The following is a 26,005-nucleotide window of genomic DNA, read 5'->3' on the forward strand; positions in this document are numbered from 1 at the left end:
TATTTTTACACTCTACAACAGGGGCAGTGGTGTTGTGGTTTATATACAAATACCTAGACAGAGCCATTCTACCTCTCTGAAGAGAGACAATGGATGAATGTAACCTTCATGAGAGGCAGCCTTGTAGATGACACACACTTACCCGATCCAAGAAGCAATGCTTCACAAATAGGACACTCCTCCATCTGTCCCAAAATATAAATTCCTGAAATGAAAGATTTCTTCCTTCAGTTAAGGTCCTCAGTTAGGAGGAAAACTTGTTACCTTATCTACTTATCCAGAAGCATCATTTACATGGGAAGCAACAGACACTACATTGCAAACAACCACCAGAAAGACTTTCATATAAATGATAATTTTATTGTAAATAAAACGATACATTGGCCTGGCTTTGCACTGCAAGCCCCCGGTCGGTATATATAGACTACTGGTTCAAGGTCTTCTGCACAATCCAGGTTAAAGCAATTTCTCCCTGCTCTGCATGGTTTATGTCAGACAGGTGTTAACACACAACGATGTCCTTTTCTAAACCGCCTCCTAGGCATCTGCCTTTTCTAACTGGGGAATTCAGAGCTGCTTGGTGAGATTTGCTCCTGAACAAGGTTGGGGTTTAGAGAGCTGAAGCCCAAACGCCATTAAACCACAGACAACACCAATCTTTCCTCTGAATATTAGACAGACTGAATACTCCCAGCTCCAAGGGCAGGTACCAAGGTGACAGCCACAGGCCTACATAATCAAATACATAAAACCTTTCCACCCAGCAGCTATGAACCTAATAACCAGTCACTGGGATCTCATTCAGCTGCCCCTGCACAGCTTTAAATGTGCCTTTGCCTACCAGTGAAAGCCTGTACAGCAGGGATAGAGTTACTGAGGTTTCACAAGTTATCCTGGCTCTCTTGGCACTTGGAAATAACGTGTGTCACCTGAGCAGGTACCAATTTCCCTTTGGGTTAATTTGTTTTGGTAATTAATGGCAAAGGAACCTCTCTTTGGAGCATCTTCAAGTTCTTTGGAATACCACTCCAAAAATGTGAAAAAATCCAAAGTGCTGCAACCTACAGCAATTAGAATAGGCAAAGACCAGATTTAGTGGAGAAGAAGCTAGTAACCTGGAATACACAGAATCGTCACACCAAGACCAAAATGCCAATAGTTTGCTTCCTAACAAGCTCATGGATAGCCAAAGTCCCCATTCCCCCAAGCTCCTCTCTGATGGGAATCAGACATTTTCCTGCTCAGACTCACAACTGTTTCAGGATAATAATACTCCTATAAGATATTTTTCTTCAGACAGAATTTTCTCCACTTTTGCAGCACCTTCCATGAAGAATCCCAATACTAAATATTCACCGTATCTGCCTCCCAGGAAGGAAGAGCTGAAAACACAAAATGACATTTGAAATGGACACAACAGCTTTTTGTTAGCCTGGCACTCTCTCCTCCGCTCTCCCCTAAACAAGTTTATCCCCATTTTTTTTCCAATTCTGCCAGGATAAAGAGGCCAGATGTAATTCAATTTAGAGGTATAATTACATTTATGTCCACTTGAAAGTTTTTTGATGTCAGGGTTGTATAAAGAGACTGTAGTATAAATGCTGGCCCCATGTTTATTCATTGTAGCAGTGGACTTAGGAATCCTGATCTTCCTTTTCCATAATCAAGAAGGCTGTGAGGAAACAAAGAATGCATTTTGGCTTGGCTCTACTTGTTATAAACCATCAGCAAATTCTCTGCAAAACCAGCTGCTTTTTTTCCTTTTTAAATTCATAAAGGCGTCAAATTAATTTCCCATCCTCCCCCCTACCCCGTAACAGTCGAGTCGATATATATAAAAATCACCAAATATGATCTTTTACGATATAAATAAAAAAAAAAAGTATGAGGCATCACCGTTTACATGATGTAAAAAGAGCTAAAAAAGAGCGATATAAACTACATTCATAAAAGTGCATCTCCAAACATACAAGTAATGCTTTGGCTTGTTCCTGTGCCGAACGGGTGGCATTGGGTCAGGTACTGGAATACAAGAAGTCCAAGCTGGCACCCCATGTTCTCTTGTCACCGTACAATTGCTATTGACTTTCCTTACTACAGACTGGAATACAAGTGTATACAGAGTAGGCACATCTCAGCATAGGTGGTGGGAAGGCCCAGAAGCTCTGACGGGGAAAGGACTGAGCCCATCAGCCCACGACGCTCTTTGCTCTGCTCTGGCACAGCCTTCCATGCCGCGTATGAGGTAAAAGCCACAACAGATCCTGAGGATTTAGTTGCTTTGAAACACTAAAAGTTACACCATTTCCTCATGCCCTATTCTCCCAAGACACAATGTGTGGGATGGCAAGGAAAGACCACGGAAGGAGGTCTCGATTTGGTGAGGACAAGCCGAGGGTACAGAGAAACCTACACGGACAGGATCACTGCAGTCTAGGTCGCTGCTTTATGCCTGTGGGTTCAAGTGTGAAAATAAAAGATTCCAATCTTTGGTATGTTCAGGTGCTAGTTGCAAGGCTTGAAGAGTGCTACCGGGCCCCACAGGAGTGCTGACCACCCTACTTCTGTCGAGACTACGGGAATGATTTCACATCCCTCTGCAGCATACGCAGCCATTTACGCCACAGCAAAGTGGTGTAAATGACTCCCCAAAACAGAATAGTAGTGTTACGCCCTCACTTCCCTCTGGTGCAAGCGACAGTGAAGTGCAGGCCAAAAGTCAGGCCATGTGTCCGGACAATTTGGAGTCAAGTTCCAGATTTTAAAGAGATCAATAGAAGTGCTCTCACTAGAATTAAATAAATTATGGAACAAGGGCTTTCATAAAAAAAGAAAAAATAAATCCCCCTAAGTGCCTGCACCCTAAACAGTGCATCCTTGTAGTGGTGCAGGAGAGCCAAAAGGGAAACCAACACTAGCTTTCTTTCACTGATTACACATTGCTCTGAGTTTGGCACAGAAAAAACACGTCAGATTGTTAAAGCCTTTCAGGGCCTTTCTTCTTTTTTGTTCCCTCTTCTAATTTCACATATTATTTGTTGGGTGTTCAAGGAGCTTGGTTTCATTAAAACTTGCCTTATCCTGCTAAGAGCTTTCACTTAAAATGAACAAATGAACTCCTGTTAATTTTACTGCATTATGAAAGTGATTTTCTTTTTTTTTTTAGGAGGGGGAGGGGAGGCATGTGGACCATTAATATGGTTTCCAATACAAGAGCAGAACACCTCTGATGTTGCTCTATAAAGCAATATTTTAGCTAGTAACGTGCTTTCTTCTCTTAGTTTAATTTCACACAGAAATCGTATAATTAGCCAAGGATCCCCAGCACTTAAAAACTGCTGCTCTTCTGCGTGAAACGAGGACTGTGGGTGCCGCAATCAACATACAGTGTTTGAGGCCAGCGAGCCATCAGGAAATCTGATATCAGACATGAACACTTCAAATGCAAAATGACTTGGATAGATCTTGCTGGTACCTGCCTGGGGATTTCTGCAACTCTCTTGTTGGCCAGATAGTTTTACAAATATGCTACCATTACAAGTGTTCTCTTTGTTTCACTGTTTGACTTAATTTGTACAAAAGCTTATTTAAATAGGACCAAAATATTTTATGGAAACCTTAAATGAACACTTGCACACCTGTAAAACAAAACACTTGCTGAAGGGTTGAGCTTGACTCTAGCTTACTGTGCACAAGTAAAACTAGTGTCCAGCAAATTCTCCCCGTGAAAAAACAGCAACCTATTTTCTTAATTTTCCATCAGGCCAGGCCATCAAAGAAACTTGTAAGCTTTTCCTGAAGTAAATTCCTGGGCGCCAGGTAAACTATCTTTGGTTTAAGGGATGGTAAAAAGTTACCTGCCAAAAAGATAGGTACAACACAAAGCTGTTCTGCACAACTCCCTTCCAGAAGGGATTTGTTTAGACCCAACAGTCTCAGGGAGATGAACATGGGACGCAGATTTGTTGGCTATGAGGACACAAGCTAACCAACACTGTCTCAATGCTAGGACAGATCAAGCCTTGGAAATCAAGCTCTGGATTTTTCTAATGTCAGTGGGAGAGCCCTTATCCTAGACCCTAGAGTGATTGCATTCTGCTGAAACTTTTCTGATTATCCTGACATTTAGCTAGAAAGACCTCCCTCACCCCCACCCCCAAATCCACGGTTTCATTATAAAATAACACTATTCACATACTTTTGAATCAATATTTTCTGAACACCTTCAGATGCTGAATACTTAAGAAGAAAAATATATAATATAGTGAGCGCATGCTCAATGACACATGGCTTTTTGCTGGATTCACGTACTATAGATGCCTCTAAAGCCCTAGAAGTCTGGAAAGCAGTGACCCACATGAGTAGCCACTTGGAGAAAGCTGGCCTGGGTAGCCATTGCACGTTTCTGAATAGTGTAGCTCTTCCAGTTCCCACTTTGGTTCAGATTTCTTCTAGGTTCAACCGGCGAGACACTTCATAGATTCCCATTCTTGGGCCTGCAGAAAACATGCAGCCAGCTACAGCTTCACATCAAGGTAACTAGGGCAAAAATGCAGCTCTGTTCGGACAGCTGTCGGTAGAACAAACATTAGTCCAGCAAACAAAGGTATCAGGCACAAGGGCAGACCCTAGGTTCCCTGGCATAAATTCCCCAAAGGACTAGGACAGCTGAGTTGGCATTTTGAAGATGCAGCACCACGACGGGCAGTTGCAACTAGACCAGGCGGGGCACCGAAAGCCCAGCAGGAGCTGCGAGCGAGGGAGGTAATTCAGTACTGGAGCTGTGCAAACTGATGTCTGAGCAGCTCTTCAGCAGAGGGTCTGTGCCTGGCTTCCACAAAGATTTGCTTTAGAAAGTCCCGGCAATGTTCTGATATGTGGGAAGGGAGCTGGGGGTTGGTTGGCTGGGTGGCAATTTTGAAAATGGCTGCCATGGCTTCGTACTCTGCCCAGGGTGGTTTCTCTGTCAGCATTTCCACAACAGTACAAGCGAGGCTCCTGGAAAAGCAGACAGGAAAAAAAAGAAGTGAGAACCAACTGACACAATAACGCACAGTGTTCAGAGAGAACTTCCAAACAGGCAGCACCAAGGTACAGCTCTGCCCTGAAAACAGCTATAAAATGGCTTTGTGCTCAGTAAATGCCATGTGTGCACAGATCCTGAGCCAGATCTGCCAACATCGCTGCTTTTACCGCTGTCAGGCTAGCAATAAAGTGCTGAGACGGGGAGGCTGGTTTCCACCGGGGTTCTCGCTGCACTGAGAACTGCAAAGCGCCATCTGTCCGGCTCTCCTTCGCCCAAATTCTACTCTCAGTAAATGTTTGTATTAACAACGGGGGACAAGAGCTGCACACAAGATGCCCCTGAAGTTGTTGTTGGACCTCAGTGGTATTTCAGGTCCTGCTGCTGCTATCTCAAATGCACTTGCTGGGTTGCAGGGTAGAAAACTGACTTTGAGCTAAGGTCCAGTGAATCACAGCTGGTCGACACCACAAAGCCATTTTGGCAAAACCCCTTTTCATTGCACTTCCTCAGAATAACCATGTGAGAAAACTCCTATCTCCATAAGACACCAAGCATCCACCACAGTCAAAAAGTAATTAAAATCTTAACAGCTCCAAACTGAGAAGGCAGCAAATTAAGACGCCAGTAGGGCAGATGCATCAATACGTTAGGGAAAAACAACTAGTGAAGTTATGGGGCTCTGCGGGGTAATTCAAGGCGAGAACGTGATTATGAGGACAGACACGGCTTAGCCACCTTTCTGAAGTGAGTGTGACACCGATACTTTCACAGGTTTCTGTAGTACAGCAGTGACCATTTCTTTGTTCAAAAAGGATTGATTGCTTCCTCAAGGCCACAGATTAAGCAAAGGTAGTGAAATTCAAACATCCAGTTTTGTGTTCTGATCACATTGTTCCATTGAAAGAGCAAAATTGTTTCTTCTACCTTTAAACTACACCTTCTTTTGAAGTGAAATGCAAAGAGAAGACATTTTCAGAGGCAGACTTGCAACAATTGCCAAGACAAGGAAGGAAAGGAATTAAATCCAGTGAATATGCAAGAAATGACTTCTTGACAAGGTTTAAAACTCCAACGTGAAAATTTTACACTGGTTTCCAGCCATTTAAGTCTTACTCGAAGAGAGTACAGAAAATGCAAACCATGTGTGCTGAAATGCTGGGGGTTTGCTCAAGAGCAAGCAGGGATATATTATTGTTTAGACTGATTTATACCGTTTAAGCAGATCCGGTTTCTTTAAGATATTCAGCAAACAGCAGGAATGTTTTTCATGTCAAGTCACTCCAGCAATAACAAATAGCTCACATATTCTGCTATTTAGGAAAAAGAAAATTGGAGAGGGGCCTGCAGCAGTGGCAGAAAGCCAGGTGGCTAGATTTGTTACGTCTTTGAGCCTCTTGGCCATACGCATCCACCCTGGGACTAACGTTGCACTGGAAAATTCTGACCCCCCTAAATAACGATGGGGATTGTAGGAACTGGAGCCCAGCCAACGGCAGTGTCTCTTTGATGGGAATGGACCGATGTCAGCACCAAGAGGAAATCCACAACTGCAGCAATCCAGGGGGAAGGGCACGTGCTCCGTTCTCTCCCAAAGCATCCCAACTGGGAGACTATGCAAAACTTAACTCTTTGCATATGAGAAAATTTCAGCTCTGTTTCCACTTGCTGCTTGTATGGGAAATAGCACAGACCTTTCTTTACTGCTGAGACACAAACATACCTTTTGTTGTTGTCATTTAGCTTGGTTTTATAATCTCACCTTTTTAAGGCCTCCAAAACTAACATTTTGACACAGGACCATTTTCTTTTTCCTTTCGAAATAGGCTGTTTCTTGGCTATGCCAATAATAGCATGGCTACAGTTTCCACTCATGCATGCTTCAGATCACCTCTGATCTGACCTGTACCTTGTGTGTTATTCCAGGTTCGGGCATCTTTCCTTTAAAGCTTTGTCAACATACTCAAATTCTGTTCGTTTCCAGTGTTATAAGCATACCTCTCATTTTAAAACAAAATGAATGGACTCTCCCCAAACAAACTTCGGTCTCTTATCAACATCAGGGATATAAGAAGGGTGGAAACCTCGCACCAGAAAGTTAGAGAACTGCCTATCAGTTTGAGGGAGGAACGAATGGAAATTGTTACTGAAACACTAAATGGGCACTTGTGTGTTGACACTGCACAGCTCAGCCTGCAGCAGGTCATGTCTTAAGTTCAAACCAACTACTTAAGTTCACCTTTAACTGCTCTCACTTTTGATCCAGATTATATCTGAATTTGGATATATAGGGATAACAGAACGTGTATGTCTACTATCTTAGGGATAACATACATATCTCTATTATCTCACTCCAGAAAAGCTCTAAATTGATTGACAGACAGAAAGTCGATCCCTCACCATACGTCTGCTTTTCTTCCATAGCCCTCTCCGCTGATCACCTCTGGGCTCATCCAGTACGGTGTGCCAGTGACAGAGCGGATGCCTGTTCCAGACATACAGATTGTCTGCAGCCGTTTGCTGGCCCCAAAGTCCCCAAGCTTCACATTCCCAGCAGAGTCACGGAGAATATTGGCTCCTGGACAAAAAAAAAAGAAGGGGGAAAAAAAAAAATGAATCGAGACAGATGTTTTCATGCAATCCAGCTGTTGGATCTGCAGCCTACGAAGCTGATATTCAACCCAGAAATACCCATGCTCATGGTATGGCTTTCAACACGTTAAGCCTCAGGTGACCTGCTAAACATCATTTCTTTATTTCAGGCTGTAGACAATCCAACTGCTAATGGCTGCAAATGGGAAAAACTTCAGGGGAAAAACACAAGGAAGCAAAGGGGGAGGGGAAATGAGAGCTGAGTCAGCACTGTCATTGTTAACAGCGCCTGTAAACAGCTCAGACAGCCTATACAGGGCCCCTAGGCCAATGTCTCAGATAGTTCATAGCTGTGTAGAAAAGGATTTTATTTGGATACTACTTTGGTGAATATACCCAGCTGACCAGAAAGCGATGGTTAACAGATGTACCTAATTAAACCACTTTGAACTCCTACAATAAACAAGTCAATCTCCACTTCACTTGGTCAGAGGTCCTGAACATGAAACACAGAGGAAAAAAAAAAGCAAACTTAGAGGATAGCTTGTGTGTGGATACAAGCTAAGGCTTAGACACCAAAAACAATTCTTCCTCCAAAGCTGCAATAAGCTCAAGAACCCTTTGTTGCCATTATTTGGTATATGCCTATGTGAACTCCTTCTGCCCCCCAGTAAAATGCATCTGTGCTTTACCACTCCACTTCCCCAGTGGGAGAGCTGAATTCGGAATAGCAAGTCTGGTCATCCAGCACCCTAGGGACAAATGAACAGTTTGGTCTGGAAGATGGGTGAAGACTAGTGAATAATCCATCGGTAGCAGATCATTTGGTAAAGAGCACCACAAGAGCAATATACAAGGTGTTATTCAAGAATAAGCAGCTCATTTTCCTTTGCCAACCCTAGAGGGGAGGCAATGAAGATTTATAGGCAGGAACAAGAAGACATTTTTCTTACAGTGAGCAATGCTCCTGTCCCTCTAGAGCACAGAAAAACGTGTGTGGTGTCTGCCACATCTGTTGACATTAACTCTTAAGGAGACTGCCTGGCTCCATGGGGTTACATTGGGAAGAGGACAACTAAAGGCTGATCACGCAAGCTGTATATGGAAAGTCAGAAAGGTTCCTTGCACAGAGCAGGAAAGAAGTCACAAGAGCCTGAGGTAAGCAGAACTGTCAAAAGCAGGCATTAAGCTCTTACAGCAATTGGTATGCTTAACAGCTGAGAAATGGCATTTTGGTCAGAGAGGAAATTAGAAGGGAATCAACAGGGAAATGAACATGTGTTACGGGGGCAGTGAAAGTCAGGTGGCAACTTAACCTCATTTTACCAGGGTGGAGTTATAGCTCAGTAGTCCTAAGAATTAGAGGCTTCCAGTCTTCCTTACTACAAACACCAACTGCCACACTCCCAGGTCCTGTAGAGAGAACAGCCCAACTTCCCTTGCCCAGCCCAGAATATCTCCATCCCTAAGACCTGGACAGGATGTAAGACAAAAAGGGATATCTGAGCAAAGCAATATTAAGAAGCCACAACCAGGATACTGAATATTTAACATTTGGCTTCTTTTCCCCAGAATTCCTTCAGCACGTGGCATATATACATAAATCACCAGCTGATCTCACCCTTTATGTCCCTGTGCACAATCATGTTGCTGTGAAGGTACGAGACTCCTTCAAGAATCTGGCGAGTATATTTCCGGGTTACGTTTTCCGTGAGAGCACCATACGCCTTCAGCTGGTCTTTCACTGACCCCTGCACCAAAAACAAACAGAACAGATTGGCAAAGAAATGACAAACCACAAATCTTGAAGTCTCCATTAAATTCCCAGAGCTGCAACTGTGTTATATACCCGACCAGCACAAGTAATGAATTCTGGCCTCTTCTAAAGCCTTTTTGTGAGGCTCTCAGAACTTCTTGCCCTATGAAGCCCCTTTTGAGAAAAGCAAAGACAGTGCTTTACAGCAGAAATAGCTTGAGGAGGTTCTTTGCGCTTCCTCCATCCTCTAGCTGTGTTGATACAACTGTCTGTGGATGCAAGCAATAAACTAGTTCAGCAGACAGATCCGGGTCAAAGGTTTCCCTTTTTTGCAGGGTCATTTTTAAGCTAATTTGCTGCACTGTATGACTCTGCTAATTCAGTTAGCCCAATTTACAAGTTGGCCCAAGCTCTTTCAAGTACTTTGGCAGAACAAATTTAGACTGAAGGAAAGAATTAGCTTTAGTGACGAATGAACAGAATGTATTTCAACTACAAGACACCTTAGGAAAAAAAACAAAGAGGTGATCTGGGCATGAATAAAAAGCAAGCAGTGGCACTGTAACACAGTATGAGAAGGGAACATACCTAACAGGACACAACATAGAAATATACAATAGTTAAGTTGGAAGGGACCTACAAACATCACCAAATCCAACTGCCAGACCACTTTAGGGCTAACTAACAGATAAAGCATACGATTAGGAGCATTATCCAAATGCCTCTTGAACACTGACAGGCACGGGGGCATCAACCGCATCACTAGAAAGCCTGTTCCAGTGTTTGACAGAGTACATAGCTGAAACAAAAGTTTAGTCCCGATCAACAAAACCACCCATCTCAGTTTGTTTCAGCTCTTACCCCTGGCATGTACTCCATGAAGATGGTCAAGGTCTTCTCTGCCCGATCCCGTAGGCAGCCGTAATACTGAACAATACGCTCGTGCTGGAGATTCTTCAGCAGCTGAATTTCACACTCCAGGGCACTCACTTCCTATGGATGTTGAAGGAGAAAATAAGGTTCTGGCTTCAGGAAATATTCCATCCTAATAAATCCATCCTTGTCACTGTCAGGATGAGACCACTACTACACTGATGCAGTCTAATCCGTGGCATTGGCTCAACTAGCTCTTGGGAAAGGCAAACATTCACCAATGCCTCAAGTCAATCCTTCCTGTATAGTTGGTAGTAGCAGTGCAGATGTTAGAAACAGAACAGAGGAGGTATCAAATACGAATTTAGTACCAGAAAAAAACAACAACAAAACAAACAAAATACCTTTGTTGCCTTGATTCTGTCACCTATTTATTCAATAGCTTCAGCTAAGTTGATGGAAGGAATTATTTGCACACAATACAGCAATAGCCTTACTCCTCAGCACTAAGCTGATGGCAGTGCGCTTTAATTTCAGTTATGAAAAAGGTCTGAATACACTGCTACAGAATGGCCAGGAATCTTTCTGCAGGAACCCCAATCCCTTAGATATCTAGATTACAGGAGCTAAAAGTTCCAACTTCTTTTCTCATGTAGTCCTGCTCTGATTCACGTTGATGATTTTACTTGGATCAACCTTAGAAACAGTTTCCTCTTATTTACTTCAAAGAATCTGCAGCTACGCACGTGAAACTAATTCTCTGCTTTATGCCTGGCACAGACAACAGGGTATCATAGTGCACAGGCAAAAAGGCTATCCAACAGTTTCAGACTGAATTGGAGATGTTTGTTGCCCAGGAAAAGTATCAGCTTCTTGCTGAATCCAGGGAATGAACAGGCTGAACATCAAAGGCACTGGAGCACGAGGATTTATGTAAAAAGGAATGATGGTTTCCCCCAAATTAGTCCCACTTAACTCTCTCTGCCCCTGCCACTGGAAGCTGCCAGATTTGCTTCTCTCACTTGAGGAGAGGATACAGCTCTTCGAGAGCAGGGACCTGGCTGCTGCAGAGATGCACGGAACCAGAGGAAGGAGCTCAATGGGGCCAACTGATAGTTTAAGGTTTGGAGTTTCAGTGCCTTTGAAATCTGTTCCAGCCTGTTCTTCCTTGGCTCAGATTTACTGCCTGATTTACAGCAGAGACATGGTACAACTTACGACGTACCAAGTTAGGCCTGCTCTTGGCACCAACGTTCCACATAAAGTCAGAATAATTAAATCTTCATGGATCAGTTATTTCAGCTCAAAGTGGATTTGTTTAATATCGGGAAATCAGTTCATTGTTCAAATACTAGCAAAAATCTAACAGTCAATCCATCTGCATTCACTGTGAGGGAATTACTTGCTTTGTACAGTTTCAAGGTACCCCTTCCCATTGCCACCATTTCTACTGTGCTGTCACGTTCTTGATTAATTTACACACCACAGTTCAGTCTATCTTGAGGATAAAGAGAATTCAGTAGTGGAAACAGGCAACAATCAATACACTCGATATAGGGCCCAGAAAGCCATAAAAGCCCAGAAGATGGGTTTTGCAAGTGCATGAAGCTTTTTTTCCTCCTTTTTTCTTAATTTAAAAAAGAAAAAAAAAAAGTCCTGCTCTCTCTGGGTCTAGTTTCACTCACATCCTTGTCTAACCAGGAATACAGGGCAGTCTAGTATTCCTCAAGTAACCTGGCAACAAACCAAAAAGTTGAGAACAGACAGCCAAAAATGAAGCCAGAAAATGGATTTTAGTTTCAGACTGAAGTCAGTAATACGGAAAAGCAATTTTTAAATGACTCCTATTCCTCTCCACATGATTTGAAACCCTAGTACAAACTAATGATGCCAGCTTTCGAGGACAGACAGATACAGGCAAATTACAGGATCTCAAAGTCTGCAGGGCAAAGTTTAGTAGCTGCAAAGACAATTACCTTGCTCGTTTCAGGACTCTCTGGGTCAAACTGGACCTGCTTAGCTGCGAGCTCTCTGCCCGTGTCCACATCGTAGCACAAATACACACGGCCAAAGGCACCCTGGCCCAGCAGTTTTCCTCGTCGCCAGTTTATTGGAGCACTCGGAGCTAAAAAACAGCAATAATTCTCCTTTTTGGCTCTGCTATTTAAAGATAATGGTGAGCTTTTCAGAGATCAATTCCTATCATAGCAAGACTGAAGCATGTATTTTGCAGATGAAGAAACAGACGTGAAAGGGACTCTCAGAGTACCAGTTAGTGGCAGAACTCTGAACAGAATTCAGCCATCCAGACTCCCAGGCCACAGCATCCCATCAAAAGGAAACTGTGCAACATTTCATAAAGATACGCTGTAGACAAGTTTTAAGTTATTCAATGAGGCTGGTGGAATTTCATTCTGCCAGCAGGGAGCATTCTACAACATAACGATCTTAAAGAGATGGGGCAGCAATTAAACAGGACCTTCTGACCCTCGGTATGTAGTTACTACACACATCAGATGAAGAAGAGCTAGATCAGCCTTGCTAAATCAATCCCACCCAGCTAAGAATGAGTGTTAAGCTTCTGGGACAACCCGTAGGACACGATTTCTGAGTTCTTTGCCAACTAGTAGTTATTTTGGGGTTCCTTCTCCTGCATGAAGGATTTTACTGCAAGGCTATTTCTACAGCAGAAAAATTCCCTACTAGAAACCTGTATGGTAGGGACCATAATGTGAGAACAGTGAAGGTATCTTCATCACCTGCTGAACGATTAAGACTAAAAAATATACATGAGAACCAGCTAAAGCAGCTAGCTCCAACACCCCCAGCAGGAGGTTACATCAGCAGGGAATTACGAGTTCTCATTGTTCTACTGTGCTGGCCAGCTCATTGTACAAGTGGCAGCCTCCTGACCCAGAAAGTCCTGAGCCCAGTTTTCCAGATTGCACTTAATACCACAGAACATTACTCAAAGAGCAGTGCTTTAACTCTAACTTTGAAAAGGACACTACCAGACACACGCAGTGCGATGCATCCAATTATGTTGCATCTAACAAGAAATTGTAAAAACACAGACAGGAACCAGCCATCTGGACAGTGTGAAAATACAGAAGAGCTCAGAGATTAGCTTTGCCATGTCTAATTTAATCAGATTTACTGCCAGTCTGTGTTTTAGTGTTGCTTGCTCTGCTGGCTTAATGTCTTTATTTTGATCCCTAAATTACTGTACGGGATCGCTGAAGTTCATTATTAATGACTGATGCTCTATTTCTTTCCCCCTTTTTTTAAACAATAAAATGTTCCCAAAAAAACAACTCAGGGATGTTACTAATACAGAAGTAAATCTTTCTACTAAGGAGCAAGTAAAATAAACAGTCCTTAACTGTAAAATAACTAATCCACAAGCCTGACCATAAATGTTAATGTATCAAGAAAATAAGCTTGTCTGACTGGTTTAAGAATCCTGTACATCATCTAGATTCAATCAACTTCCACTTTTCTTTAAAAAAAATTCTTAGCTGAATTTCCAATGCTTTCTAAAGGAAAGGCCATCTCACAATGCAGGGCTACGTACCATTACTTAATAACTACCAAACTATTTCAAGCCCAAAAAACTCCTAAAATCTTTTTACACAGTCATGTTACTGTGGACTATAATATGACTTGCTAAACCTTACTACCAAAATAGGAGGCGGTAGAAAACAGCTGGTTATACAGATCTAAAAATGCTTTACAAGCAGCACTTGCCTTCCTGGACTGTTGTTTGACCAAAGATTATCACCAGCTTCCAAACCAGCTCAACTGAGGGAAAAAAAGGACCTCATTGGTGAGACAGACTGGTCGCAAAACACACCCACGTGATTATGTGGTTTGGAACGGCTTGTTAAAAGTCAAGCTATCGTCTAAATTGGATCTGGAGTTCATCTCTAACAGCCTTTCCTGCCCATAACCCCAGGAAGCCTTTCTCCAGCATCAATGTGACCACTTACATTTAGTGGGAATGTTCCTCTCCTGCACAGCGAGGGCATTTTCACTGTCAGCACTCCGCAGGCGCCCCCGGGGGTCCAGGTACTGCAACGCCAGGCCCAGGTTTTCCCCGTTAGTGCTTAAGGAACGACTTGAAGGCACCAAAGTGAAAAGATTCCCTTGGTGACGCCGTATCCGGGGAAACGTCCTCCGACCTGGAGAAAAATGGTGAAATTTCTAGATGACTTCCTTACAGCTGGGAGGTAATGGCTGGAAGTTAAGCACTGAAGAGAAGGGACAGAAAAAATATGTTGTGTTCTTTTCCCATGAAATATAACCTACTACCAAACAGACAATATGCAAAAATGTAACAGCGCAGGGCTGATGTTGAGTTCAGCACAGCTTTGGATGACTCCCAAGGCTGAGGGGAGAGAACACTTTGTAATGTCCTCAGAGCTGTTGTGCTTCTATCAAGATCTAAACAGAACTTGCCTTCCAGAGCAAAATTTGGTTTACAAGCTACCACACAAGCTCCAAAGCTTGTTAACAACCACACAGACAGAATGACTTTCTAAATAACGTGCCTGGACTTGCAAATAAAAAACACATACAAAGACTACGAGAATTTGCGCCTCTTATGGAACTTGGAGAAATCAATTTCCTTAAAGCCTGCCTAGCAGAGCTGTGCCTGCGCCCCTGCTATCTTATTTTAAGATACACAGAAGCAAGTTTGCATTGTGAATTAGCGAAGCATGATGAATCCTTCAGGTAGGAATAAACATGTCCAGCACTCAACCTTACCACTCACAGATCAGCCTGGATATATGCAGAAAGGGCGAAGTAATGAAAGAAATCTTGTGTCCCTTTGAAAAGGGACAAGCATCATGTGCAGCATCATGCACAGTAGCAGCAACTTGGGCACTAACTGCATGGACCAGGGTATTGCGAGGCTCCTGAAGAGTTATGCGGGTCCCTGGAGGTTGCCACTGCTTCAGTTTCTTTTTCAAGCCTGGAATGAAGGTCTGAACACAACTCACCATCATTGTAGTCTTTGTGCTGCATGGAGACGTTGTAGCGCCGAGGGTAGGTTCCACCTTTCCCGGCTTTGTCATAGATCTGATTCTCGCGGTCTGGAAGTAGATGCAAAGACAGAAGTGAGGCTCCTTCAAAAAGCACACGTTTTCTAAGGACAGAATTATCCTGATACAGCAGATTTTTATTTTTTTTTATATTTAGGAAGATGTAAGAAATAAATAACTTCAGCACTTTTCAATCAACATATCCCCAGTTCCTCTATTTTTATCATCCCAGCAAACATGGAGGCTAGCCAGCAAACAGCAGAAATGTCTGGATCAAGAACTCTTTATACTGGACACTGACATACCTGAGAACTCCTGTCTATTATCAGGAAAGCTTTGTGCCCTTGACATCCGTGACTTCCGAAAAGAAGGACTATTAAAGAAAGAAGGCAAGAGTAAGTTTTGCTAGCTACTGGAGAGAAACCTACAAGGACTTTAAAATACAAGCTAATATATTTGCACATCAGTAACGGTGATTCTCAAGTCGGTGTCCCTACAATAATTTAATGCTAAAACAAAGTCAGGCTTAGCCCCAGACTATTTCCCAGCACGGGCAGGCATCCTTTCTGTTCAGTTTGTGCCACTCATTCAGTGGTTCCCCAGACCATGGTTTGAAACCGAGTGCTTCCTGCAGCTACGTGAAATGGAAGCTTAAATCCAAGGCTGAGAGGAAGAGCAAAACAGGACACTGCTTGTAGCACACTGCTCACAGGGCAGAAGAGAACCGGGACCACTGCCCGAAGAGGTTCACTGTGAGGTTTAAGAGTTCCTGTCCTGAAAACTTCTGTTCCCTTTCCTCTCTACCAGCAGCAGATGAGCCCAACCACAAACATTGCTTACACCACTGATACCTCACATTTCTCCCCAATAAGCAGGACTCCCCAAAGCAAGCCTAAGTATGGCTCCTTGCTTGGCAGAACGCCTCTAACATCTCTAAAGAGATTATGCTAACTTCATCTGTACCAAAGCCGTGTTACCTACACTTTTTTATTTTTAAACCAGTGTAGAAGGAGAACAACAATTTTCCCAGATGATACCCACACCAGCAAGGAACAAGGCGAGAGGACAGGTAAGAAAACACTAAATAAATAAATAAATAAATAAAAGTGTGCACACACAGAGGTTAATTTAACTGCTTGTTTGTGACTCAAACTGTGTGGAAGAAGCAGACGGCCACAAAACCAAACCTCAAGTGCTCAACCTAAAAGCTTACACTACCTATAGGAACGAGCTTGGAAGAACCTTAAAAACAAGCTGAAGCCCATATGGGAAGCTATAGCTGTTACTCAAGTTAATAGGACCTACAGTTGTCTATTGACACCTCAAGGCATGTGCGCCCTTCCTTCTCCCCCAAATCAAAGCCTGCAGGCGAAGAAATCAATGTTGTAGCTTCTAGATTCCTTTAATTGAGAAAAGGACTTGTCTTTGTAAAAGAATAGTCTTTCTGGGAGGGTCCATACATAACCTTAAATGGGGCATTTCAGTTTATGAATTTTAGGTTATTTCAAATTATTGATTTTACATGGGAAGCACTTAAAAAATCACAGCCTTTCTCACACACACTTTAGATGTTCAAAGGCAGCACTGATCCTAATACCTGCGGGAGATGGGCACCACCACCAGCAAAGGAAGGGAAGAGAAAGATCTAGACCATCAGACTATGACTAAATTCACCAAAGGAAGAGCCCCCCCATTTACCTGAGGAATTAATACAGTATCTTGCAGGGCACAGGAATCTGGTGTAATGATGTATTTGTGTAACCTTAGAATAGGTTGTTGTTTTTTCTTTTTTTTAAATGAACAAGTAGAGCCTTGTCTAAAAGATTTAAATACCCTGCAGCCAGATGTTCTGAGCCCAGGCTCCACACAGACGGCACACTTTAGAACTTTGTATTTATAACACAGAGCTACTGAAGCACCAGTTTGTTGGTGTATGGTTTTGCCAGAAAATAAAACAGCCTTAAGATGCAGTTAATTCTCTCTAAGAAATATATTGGGATATAGGTAGGAAGTAAGTTCCTCTTTCTCTCCAAGAAAATTTGAGATGGAAAATAGACTTTTGCGTAAGTACAACTGGTATTTTGATTTGAGCATGTAAGTTCCTACCAGCCTATACCTGTCTGCTGACCTGTCCAAGGACTGACAGCTTCCTGACACCGAGTTCTCAGCACTGCTTAAAGGGTCCAGCATCTGCAACACAAAAGAAGTCACACAGCAACATCAGTCTGATGCCTAAAAGAGGCTGCACAAGAGGATCAGAGTCCACTACTGCTTGCCTGGAGGATGTCCAGAGGATGAGGAGAGTCTAAAGCTATTTAGAGCGTACATTTTTCCTACATCTCCCACATAAACTATTAAGCACATACGGAATTTGAGCCACTGCTTTGCTTTGGGTGATGCTGGACTTTGCTGTGACGATTAAAAGTAAATCAACCAGTGTGCTGGGTTTGATCCCAAGTGATTTCAGGAACAGTCTCTGCTGGTGCTACTGCATTGCTGTCCCCACCTGCAGGTTGCCCTTTGGCCTTACTTCCTACTTTTTTCAATGGAAACCGCAGTTTCAAATGCAAGAGGGTCAATAGGAAACCTGAGCATACACGTGTAATGCCACCAGAACTGCAGGGTTCATTCAGAGGTGGAGAGACAGTGCCCAATATGCACGGCAACAGCTTCTGGCAGCCCAACAAAGGCACTGAGGTTTGAAGCATGGCTTAAACGAACAAGGCAACACTAGTAGCTGCTAACACAGCTACAACTACTGATTATTCTGGAGTGAAAGTGAGGGCCCAGACAGCAGCAGCAAATTCCTTAACTGCTGGACTTCCTTTTCTTTACCCTGATGTTCATACTTACACACTGTTCATTGGTTTCCGGGATGAATTCGCCTTCGCTATTGATGCTGGTGTAGGAACCCTGCCGAGCAATGCGCTGCTGCCTCTCTGGAACGTACCCAGGGGGTGGTGAACTTCGGCCTGTGTTCTGGGAACCTGAGCCAGAGAGAAGGACATCTTTGAGACTGATGCTTACTGAAACAAGACTGCACGTGCACGCACACAAAATCCGAATATTCACCTCTAACATTAGACCTCTATGATCACAGCAACGCTGGAGTAAGCCTTATAGTCTGGAGTGGAACCAGGAGGTGCGATGTAAAAAAGCAAATTGTTGAGTGAGCACCTGTGCCTCCATTTAAGCTGCTACAAGAAAATTGCTGGCAAAGCTCCTAAAGGAGATGTCACCTGTCTCTAACCTCTTCTGCTCAATCCTCTGGGCATAACTTTGTTATCTTGGGGAAGGCAGAGGACTTCAGGAATTCCTGGCTTTCTAACAGGGGCACGAACTTGACTACACTGCTAATCACTAGACAAAACTCTGGTCAGAGCAACCAATCTTTTGCCTTGGCTGTAACTTTGCCTCAATCAGTGTCATCTACCTTGAGTGAGAACACTATCCCTGCTAGTTATCATCAGCTGATCGTACCGATACTGAACAATTTTTAGTATTCAGTGGGAAGACTGGTAACTCTGTGAACAACCCCAAAATTTGTTCTGCTGTGTGAAATTAAAGTTGTACGGTTAGCTTGGGCAAAAACACACGGAGGTCAATTCTGCAATTTTCATTTATGAGACAGGTAAATGGCCAGAGTGTGTATGTTTAGGGGCCAAAAGAAAACAATGACAAAAACATTTTACTCATCTGTTCTGGTACTGCCTAAGGAGTTTCTGTTGTGCCACTTAGAAAAGCTCAACCCCTGGGATTTGCTTTTTCTTTGCTGATCTCAAAGATGATACTTGAGAAACAGGAAGGAATAAAATCCTTTTCTGCAGTGACCTATCCACCTGCAGCTCCCACCAAGTTAATCCGTGAGCTCCAAGAAATGCTGTGGTCCACCGATCTGCTCAAGGTCACCCATGAAGTCAGAGACAGAGTTTTAAGATCAGCTCTCAAGCTGTGCTCTTCACAACACTGTCTTTAATTAACTGTGTGTACTCAGGTGCTATGAAAGATGGGTAAAGATCAGCAAATCCTCTCCCAAGGAAAATATTTTCTACAGTAATTATTGTAATAAAGAGTGAAGGCAAACATTGGCAGAAGCTAGCCGAAAACCAGCACGTACACCTTTCAGAGGGCTGCGGAGCAGAAAAAAAAGCCTCCACTGGCATGGTTTAGAGCAGGCGGTGGGGAGGTGGACTGCATGCAAAAAAATTTGCTGAGAGCTACTACCTGATTTTCCAAGCAGCTCTGCGGAGCTCACGTGATGGCACGAGCCAACTGCAGCAGGGATAAACAAGCGAGTGTGCTTCGTGGCTGCACCGAGTGAGTCAGGGGAGCACACTTTCACTCTTTCCGAGACAATGCCACCACGGCTGGCCGAAGGCAGCCCGAGTCCTGCTGGCAGCAGCCCAGCCGCTATTGTGGAAAGGCCACCAGCGCTGGGCAGGAAAAGGAAGTCGGCACTAAATCAATGCATATCAAAGGAAGTGAGTGGAAAAAACACAAGTGCTGCCAGAATGCTTAGCAACTTTTTTTTTCTCTCTCTTTTTTTTTTTTTTTTTTTTTAAATAAAACTTATCTTTACTTCCTCTGAATTAGTGACAGCGGGCTCGAGGCCTGGCTGTTTCAGAAGACAGGAACTACACGGACATATCTCCTGCAAACAACTTCTGTTCTACACTGCTTTCGACTTCCATCTCACGACGTGTTATGAACAGGGAAGTTTCTGTGCCTGAAATGCTAGCTAACAAGGGTACGCTCTGTTTCCAAAATCAAAGATAGGAAAAGAGGAGGAAGAGGGAGCAGATTTAGTGCTAAGCTATTGCCAGCTTACTATCAGACCTCCTGAAAAACTGGAATCCTTCTGGACCTCTTAATAAGGTAGCAGCCTGAAACTTTGACACGTTCAGAAAATAAAACTAATGCCTTTATGATTGATGACAGGCTAATCAGAAAATGTTCGTAAGCCAGGATAAGAGGAGAGAGTCTGTGCAACAGGGTTACAGAAGGGGCCCCTTATTACTGTACCGCTTACCCATGACAGACACTCGGTACAGTCTGTTAGCTTTGGCATCATGGTTTGGATACCTTCAAATGCCAACAAAAGAGAAAGATTTTTTTAAAATAAAATATTTTTGGCAACGAATCTGTCTGAAAAAAAGAAACATGGTGTTCAGACAAGCGTGGATATCACTGCTTTCCTTATAGGACCAAGGAATGCTGCTCTTTTTATGCATGTTAACTTCAAACTGGAATGGATGGGTAAACCCCTTCTGTACCAGTCCCAGACATACTTCACCTTATAGCACTTTTTTGTTTTTGTTTGCTACTTCACAAACGCAAACTGTATAAAAGGGGATCAGCAGACTCTAGAAAAGATACAGCAGACTTGCTAGATGAGTCTAATTTAGAGAACTGCTGGTCCAGTTCTCAAGTCCTTCTCTACTGAGCTTCCTCTCCCAATAAGCTTCAGTCAGGCAGTGCAGATCTGACTCTGGTTTAGGGCCCCCAGTATGGGACCATCTGCACTAATTTAATCAGATTTGTGATTTGACACCAGGATTGCTTTGCAAATACTGTTAAATAAAATATGGTTACGATTACGCCTCAAGTTTACACTTAATGAACCTGAAGCACTCCTCTTCCACAGAGAGAGCTGGTTTAGAACTTGGAAACAAAACAACTCTGACATTCGCAGCCCCCAGTGCTGCCCTTGTGATTTGCAGCACCTGTCAGCTGAAGCATTGGGTCTGACAAGCCCTAAAATAGCTGCTAAAGCAAACACAACTATCCTCTGCTTCTGTTTCCAGCAAATTTCAGCTTTTCTCACTTTTAAAGCAAAAGTCATTTACGTGGAACGCCATCTCAGGCTGTATGTAGCCTTCAGGCTGCAGATCCCTATTATCACCTTCACCTTCTTCCTGCTCTTTCACAGCTGGCTGAGGTTTCACACAAAGGAGCTAGATTCTAAACCACGGAGCTTTTTTTTTTGACCCAAAAATCTTTGAAGGAACTTCATACATTTATTTTTTATATAAAAATCTTAACAGCTTTGAGCATCTTTCAACAGTACTTTATAGTTATACAGGGGGATATCATGAGAAACTGGGATGACTGAGCCAAACCTACCACAGGTAGAAACCATGCAGATGAAATGCGTGCTTGTGGATGCTCTAAATCAATGCACTATGATGCATCATATGTTCTGTAACGTGCACATATGGTCAGTGAGTTCTTCCTCGAAAACTTTGCACACTAACTTTTAGAGGTTGTGAGAATTGATAATACTTGGCAACTTACAGGTTTAGATTATTTGCGTTACTGGGGTCTTACATGGACCTTCTCACTGAGTATGTATTCACTAAGCTAACAAACACAAAGGCAGTGAGACAAAGTTACATATTACTCTGACTTTTTTTCATTATTTTCTGTGCAGCTGTGCCAGTCACCTACCATATTTGCCCGGTGCTCCACCAATTGGTAATTACAAGAGTGGAAAGTAAGGGAACTCTGTATGTAGGGCAGTGGTTAGACATGCAGTGGCAATTCCTGTGCTACCCATAAAATGCTTGATTACGGGAGCAAGCACCAATTCCAAAACTTAACACAAAAAAATAATAATAATAAAAAAAATCAAATCTAGATTTCATGAAGTGAAATTGCCAATCTAAATAAAAAAGCTTAATGGACTCACGTAAGCTTTCCAAACTTCTAACCTCAATGAATCTGGCTTTAGCACATCCCTTTTAGCAGCTCCTCAGCTGTTCAACAACTTAGTAAGGAACTTTGAAACATTCTATTATAAACATACTAAGAGCTTTTGAAAATGAACAGCCTTGTCCTAGAATAACCTTTCAATTTCTCATGGCTTTCATAAACTCTATACCATAAATCCTAGTGCCCAAAAGGTAATTTTCACAAAATAAAGACAAGCAGAAGTGGCAAAAATACTCACTGACAGACAGATGCCTACTTCTGGGTTCTGGCTGCTGATAGGGTGTGTTCACATCCCCCACAGATTGGGAGGTTTTAATCCTGACTTGTTTGGGCAGTCCAGAATGGGGTGAAGAACTTGTCTGTTGGGTAAAACGAAAATGAAATAAAACAAAATGAGACTGAGGAGCTCAAGCAATCTGGCCACAGTTTCAAAAATATCATTATGTTTAGTAGCAAGAAAGTAGCTGAAAACCAACCCTACAGCCTGATGTCTTATTACTTCAAAGAACACAAACAATAAAGGCAGCAAAAGAGGAAGCTTTGCGATTATTTTGTAGAACAGGAGTCAAACAACTAGAGCATGCTTCCCTCCAGCCTCAAATCAAATGCAGGATTTACTGGTCTCAGTGTTTGTCTTCCTTTAGCAGCTACCTGTGAAGCTAACAGGAAAGGGGCTCAGATCACCCTCCGATATCAGACCACGGAAGAACCTGCAGTTTTGCCAGCCACTTTGGCCAGCAGCGATAAATTATGAATCTTGCACTCTTTCAGACAGGGTTAGCTAGCAACTTGATTCCCCACAATTTTTAAGAGAGCTGACTAATCAGTCTAAGCAAAAATAAATCCTAGAATCTGAAAGCACAAAGACTTGGGAGATTACAAGATGAATGCTGCCTGCGTTGCTTTTACTCAGCCTTCCCTGCACTTACATGGATGTAATCGAATTAAAGATCCTTTTTCCACAGTGCCTTCCTTTCATTCAAAGCAGAAAGAGCAGTGAAAGGAGACGTGCCACAGGACTTCTCCTGCATTTGCTGAGGAAGACAGAAGGGGTAACTCGAGTATGCTTTGTAGAAAGAGAAACCGCAGGACGGTTTTGCAATTCAGTGCAGTAAAAAGCTGCCCAGGAAATTTGTCGTCCTCCTTGTGCGACAGTTACGCAGAGCTCTCACAGAGAAACTGCAAGGCTTAAATGCTGAAATCAGACTCCTTAAGGTGCTCACTCGTGAACGTTCAGACTGCAGCTCCAGCGAGTTAACCCCTCTGTGCACTCCCTGGGGACTGTACAGGTAACGTGGGCTCTTAACATGGAACTGAGCTTTGCTGTGAATACAGATCCTGGGCACCAGTTATCTGAGGAGGCTGCACTAGGGTCCAAACATATGAAATATTGTGGACTGGCAACCTCCCCCGAGCAAATGAGATATTATGCATGACAAAGCAGGTGCTCAGGACCAGTGGATATTTTTGATTTCGATTGTCTTCTCCCAAAGTACCTAGTTTTACAAGAGGATATGATAGGCCCTCCCTCTCATCTGTTACAGAATTGAATGCTTGCAAAGCACTGATTTTACCGAGATGAACAGAACCAAAGGGACGCCAAGGAAATGAATCCTCTCTTCTGAATTTTATTTGAACAGGACTGACAAACAAGGTGTGAGGCCATAGAATCAAAAAAGTAAAACCATCAAATAGCTGGTCATTTAAAAGGGAAAATCCTTTGCACCAAGCAAGGAGGGAGACTGGTTTAAATTGCAGAAACTCCATCATGAATACATTCATGGGAGCTGAATAACGGATGCAGAGGTCACACCAGTTATGTGGACAGTCTGCCTTTAGTACTCTAGGTGTTCAACTTAACCAGTTTTTCCCATTAGTTTCTGAAGAGAAAGAAGGGACGACAGGAGTGAGTTTCTTGATAAAACAAAGAGCACAACAAGTGAGCCACAGTAAGAGGCACAAGGAAATTAATAAAAACAATATCCACAAAGACAGGCTCAGTACTAGTCACAGAGCTACTGCTGGAAAGTTAAGTTGCTTTATACACATATTAGTGCCAAAGTCACGGCATTACCTTTCCATCCCCAGAAAAAGAAAAAGAGCACAACTAAAACAAAATCTGCATCCTGTACTTCAGGAAAAATAATGCTTCCCGCTCCCTCAGTGAGATGAGATCATGCAGCCAAGAAACCTCCTTCAGCCTCGTGGGCTTTTGCTTTATCACATGTAGGGCTCTCCTGTCAGGCAACTCAGAGATGAAGAGGAAGTCAGAGGAGAGGGGGGAAACAGTGGCACTTACTGAAGACTTTGCTGTTTGTTTCTGCTTTGAGCAAAAGAGGAAAAAACAGCTAATAAAAGGACACCACCACAGTACTGGCTACTGGCTAGTGTAGGGATGAGACTTACCGAGTGTTTACTCTAGGAAGGTTTTGGGGGCTTACGTAAAGTTTAGATAGTATCATATAACATCTGGTTTGTAGCCTCAAGACACTGGAATTAAGAGGGTTGTAAAAGACAATTGTTTTACTGTGTAATACCAAAAGTAGAGGCCACCTTTTCCAGACCGTTTCCTGACCACACAGAACAAAGTCTGACTACACTAGGTCAGACCAAAGGCCTTCTTGCCAAGTATTGTCTTCAGAACGGCCAGTAACAAATGCTTAGGGACAGGGCATAGGACAAAGAACATCATCGCTCCCCCAATACCCTTCCAGCTTTTGGCACGTTTGAGAAACTGCTGTTAATACACCTGAAGGTGTTTATTTGTCTATTACCATAGATTATCAATTTCAAAAATAGTACGGAGTATATTTAAGTTCCTCTGACAGCTCTAAGAATTAGAGGAGTGATTATTCCAAGAGCCGGAGCTCACAGCCTGCAGAACTTGAACAAGGATGAACATTCAAGATTGACAAGCTACAATCAACAGAGATTTCAAGATAGGATAGCTTTTTGTGTCACACTGTTCAAGAAAATTTAGTAATTTGCAAATAAAATATCTAAGCTACCAGGCATCTTTGGCTTTGAAAGCTGGATGACTTTTATTCTAAAAAGAAAAAAAATCACCAAAAAAATCACCCCAAAAGCACTGGTTTAACGCCTGAGTGAACAGAGTTCACGTGCAGACCAGCAGTATAAGAAACTTCTGACATTTTTTGCCCTCCTCGGTTCATATTTCAATTCACTGTCTAAAATAGGTGTCTTTGGGAACTTGACTTACTTCTTACGTTACGGTCTTTTCTGCTGAAAAGTGCAAACTACATTGATAGTCACTGACTGCCACAGCCCCTTATGATGGACAGTGAACCAAGACAGTCAAATTCATCTTAGGTGTGTATGTGCCATTATTAGCTAAAAGCAACTCAGTTCCTACACAGTAAGACTGGATTCAAAGCAGTAAGCCACAGAACTGGAAAAGCACCAGGTATGTCCTGAGGCATTCCATCCACAAAAAAAATCCAGAAAAAAAAAAAGTGCTAATAGCTTGTCTTCAAGAACAACTTGTGCTTTCTTAAAGACAAGATAATTATGTGCAGTTTTGACACTGTGCTACTAATCGAAACTTAAAAAAAAGCTCTCTACGAACCAAACTCATCAAGAGTTTTCTGCATACTGTCATTGGGTACTCCACATAAAACATCCTTTGTAATTACAGCTTGAAAACCTCTTTTCAATATTTTAGTCCCTAAACACCTGCTGCAGCCGGAAAAAAAAAAAAGAATAACAAATCAAACCCTATAGGTAAGCCAAAACAAAGAGGATAAACATATTCATGTGTGTCTGTGAAGCACAGAAATTTTACAAATTCCTATTATGCTTGGATAAAATTACCATTACGACTACATTTTGCTGCAGTCACAGAAGTTGTTACGTACATGGTTCCTGTCCTGAGACAGCAGTAATATTCTAAGGCTTTTCACATTAGAGCTTCGGTCTAAGAGATCTACTGCTTTATCCAGGTCATCTTGGTTTTTCAGAGGAATCGATAGCTGCAAAATACAGAAC

At 42.7% G+C, this 26,005-nt stretch overlaps 1 protein-coding gene across 3 annotated transcripts in view; it reads right to left on the minus strand.

Annotated features, from left to right (window-relative positions):
• Positions 1 to 336: 336 nt before the first annotated feature.
• MAP3K3 (mitogen-activated protein kinase kinase kinase 3) overlaps positions 337 to 26,005 on the minus strand; it is a 43,067-nt gene continuing 17,398 nt past the window's right edge. The window contains exons 6-18 of one of the 3 annotated variants that reach the window (XR_007709131.1): positions 25,876 to 25,989; positions 22,239 to 22,359; positions 18,143 to 18,276; positions 17,406 to 17,479; positions 15,595 to 15,662; positions 15,248 to 15,340; positions 14,234 to 14,425; positions 12,221 to 12,369; positions 10,233 to 10,364; positions 9,237 to 9,366; positions 7,424 to 7,601; positions 1,540 to 1,672; positions 343 to 1,382 (exon numbers count right to left, since the gene is read on the minus strand). Coding sequence is in view for 2 of the 3 variants with exons in the window: in XM_035568033.2 (XP_035423926.1) it covers positions 4,770 to 4,998; positions 7,424 to 7,601; positions 9,237 to 9,366; positions 10,233 to 10,364; positions 12,221 to 12,369; positions 14,234 to 14,425; positions 15,248 to 15,340; positions 15,595 to 15,662; positions 17,406 to 17,479; positions 18,143 to 18,276; positions 22,239 to 22,359; positions 25,876 to 25,989 (1,614 nt within the window). In the remaining variant the exon portion in view is untranslated. Of the gene's footprint in view, positions 4,999 to 7,423; positions 7,602 to 9,236; positions 9,367 to 10,232; positions 10,365 to 12,220; positions 12,370 to 14,233; positions 14,426 to 15,247; positions 15,341 to 15,594; positions 15,663 to 17,405; positions 17,480 to 18,142; positions 18,277 to 22,238; positions 22,360 to 25,875; positions 25,990 to 26,005 lie in introns of all 3 variants that reach the window. The other 2 variants (XM_050715413.1, XM_035568033.2) reach the window with 2 other exon arrangements.

The sequence above is a fragment of the Cygnus atratus genome, chromosome 25 (genome assembly GCF_013377495.2).
Source record: "Cygnus atratus isolate AKBS03 ecotype Queensland, Australia chromosome 25, CAtr_DNAZoo_HiC_assembly, whole genome shotgun sequence".
NCBI classification, from domain to species: Eukaryota; Metazoa; Chordata; class Aves; order Anseriformes; family Anatidae; genus Cygnus; species Cygnus atratus.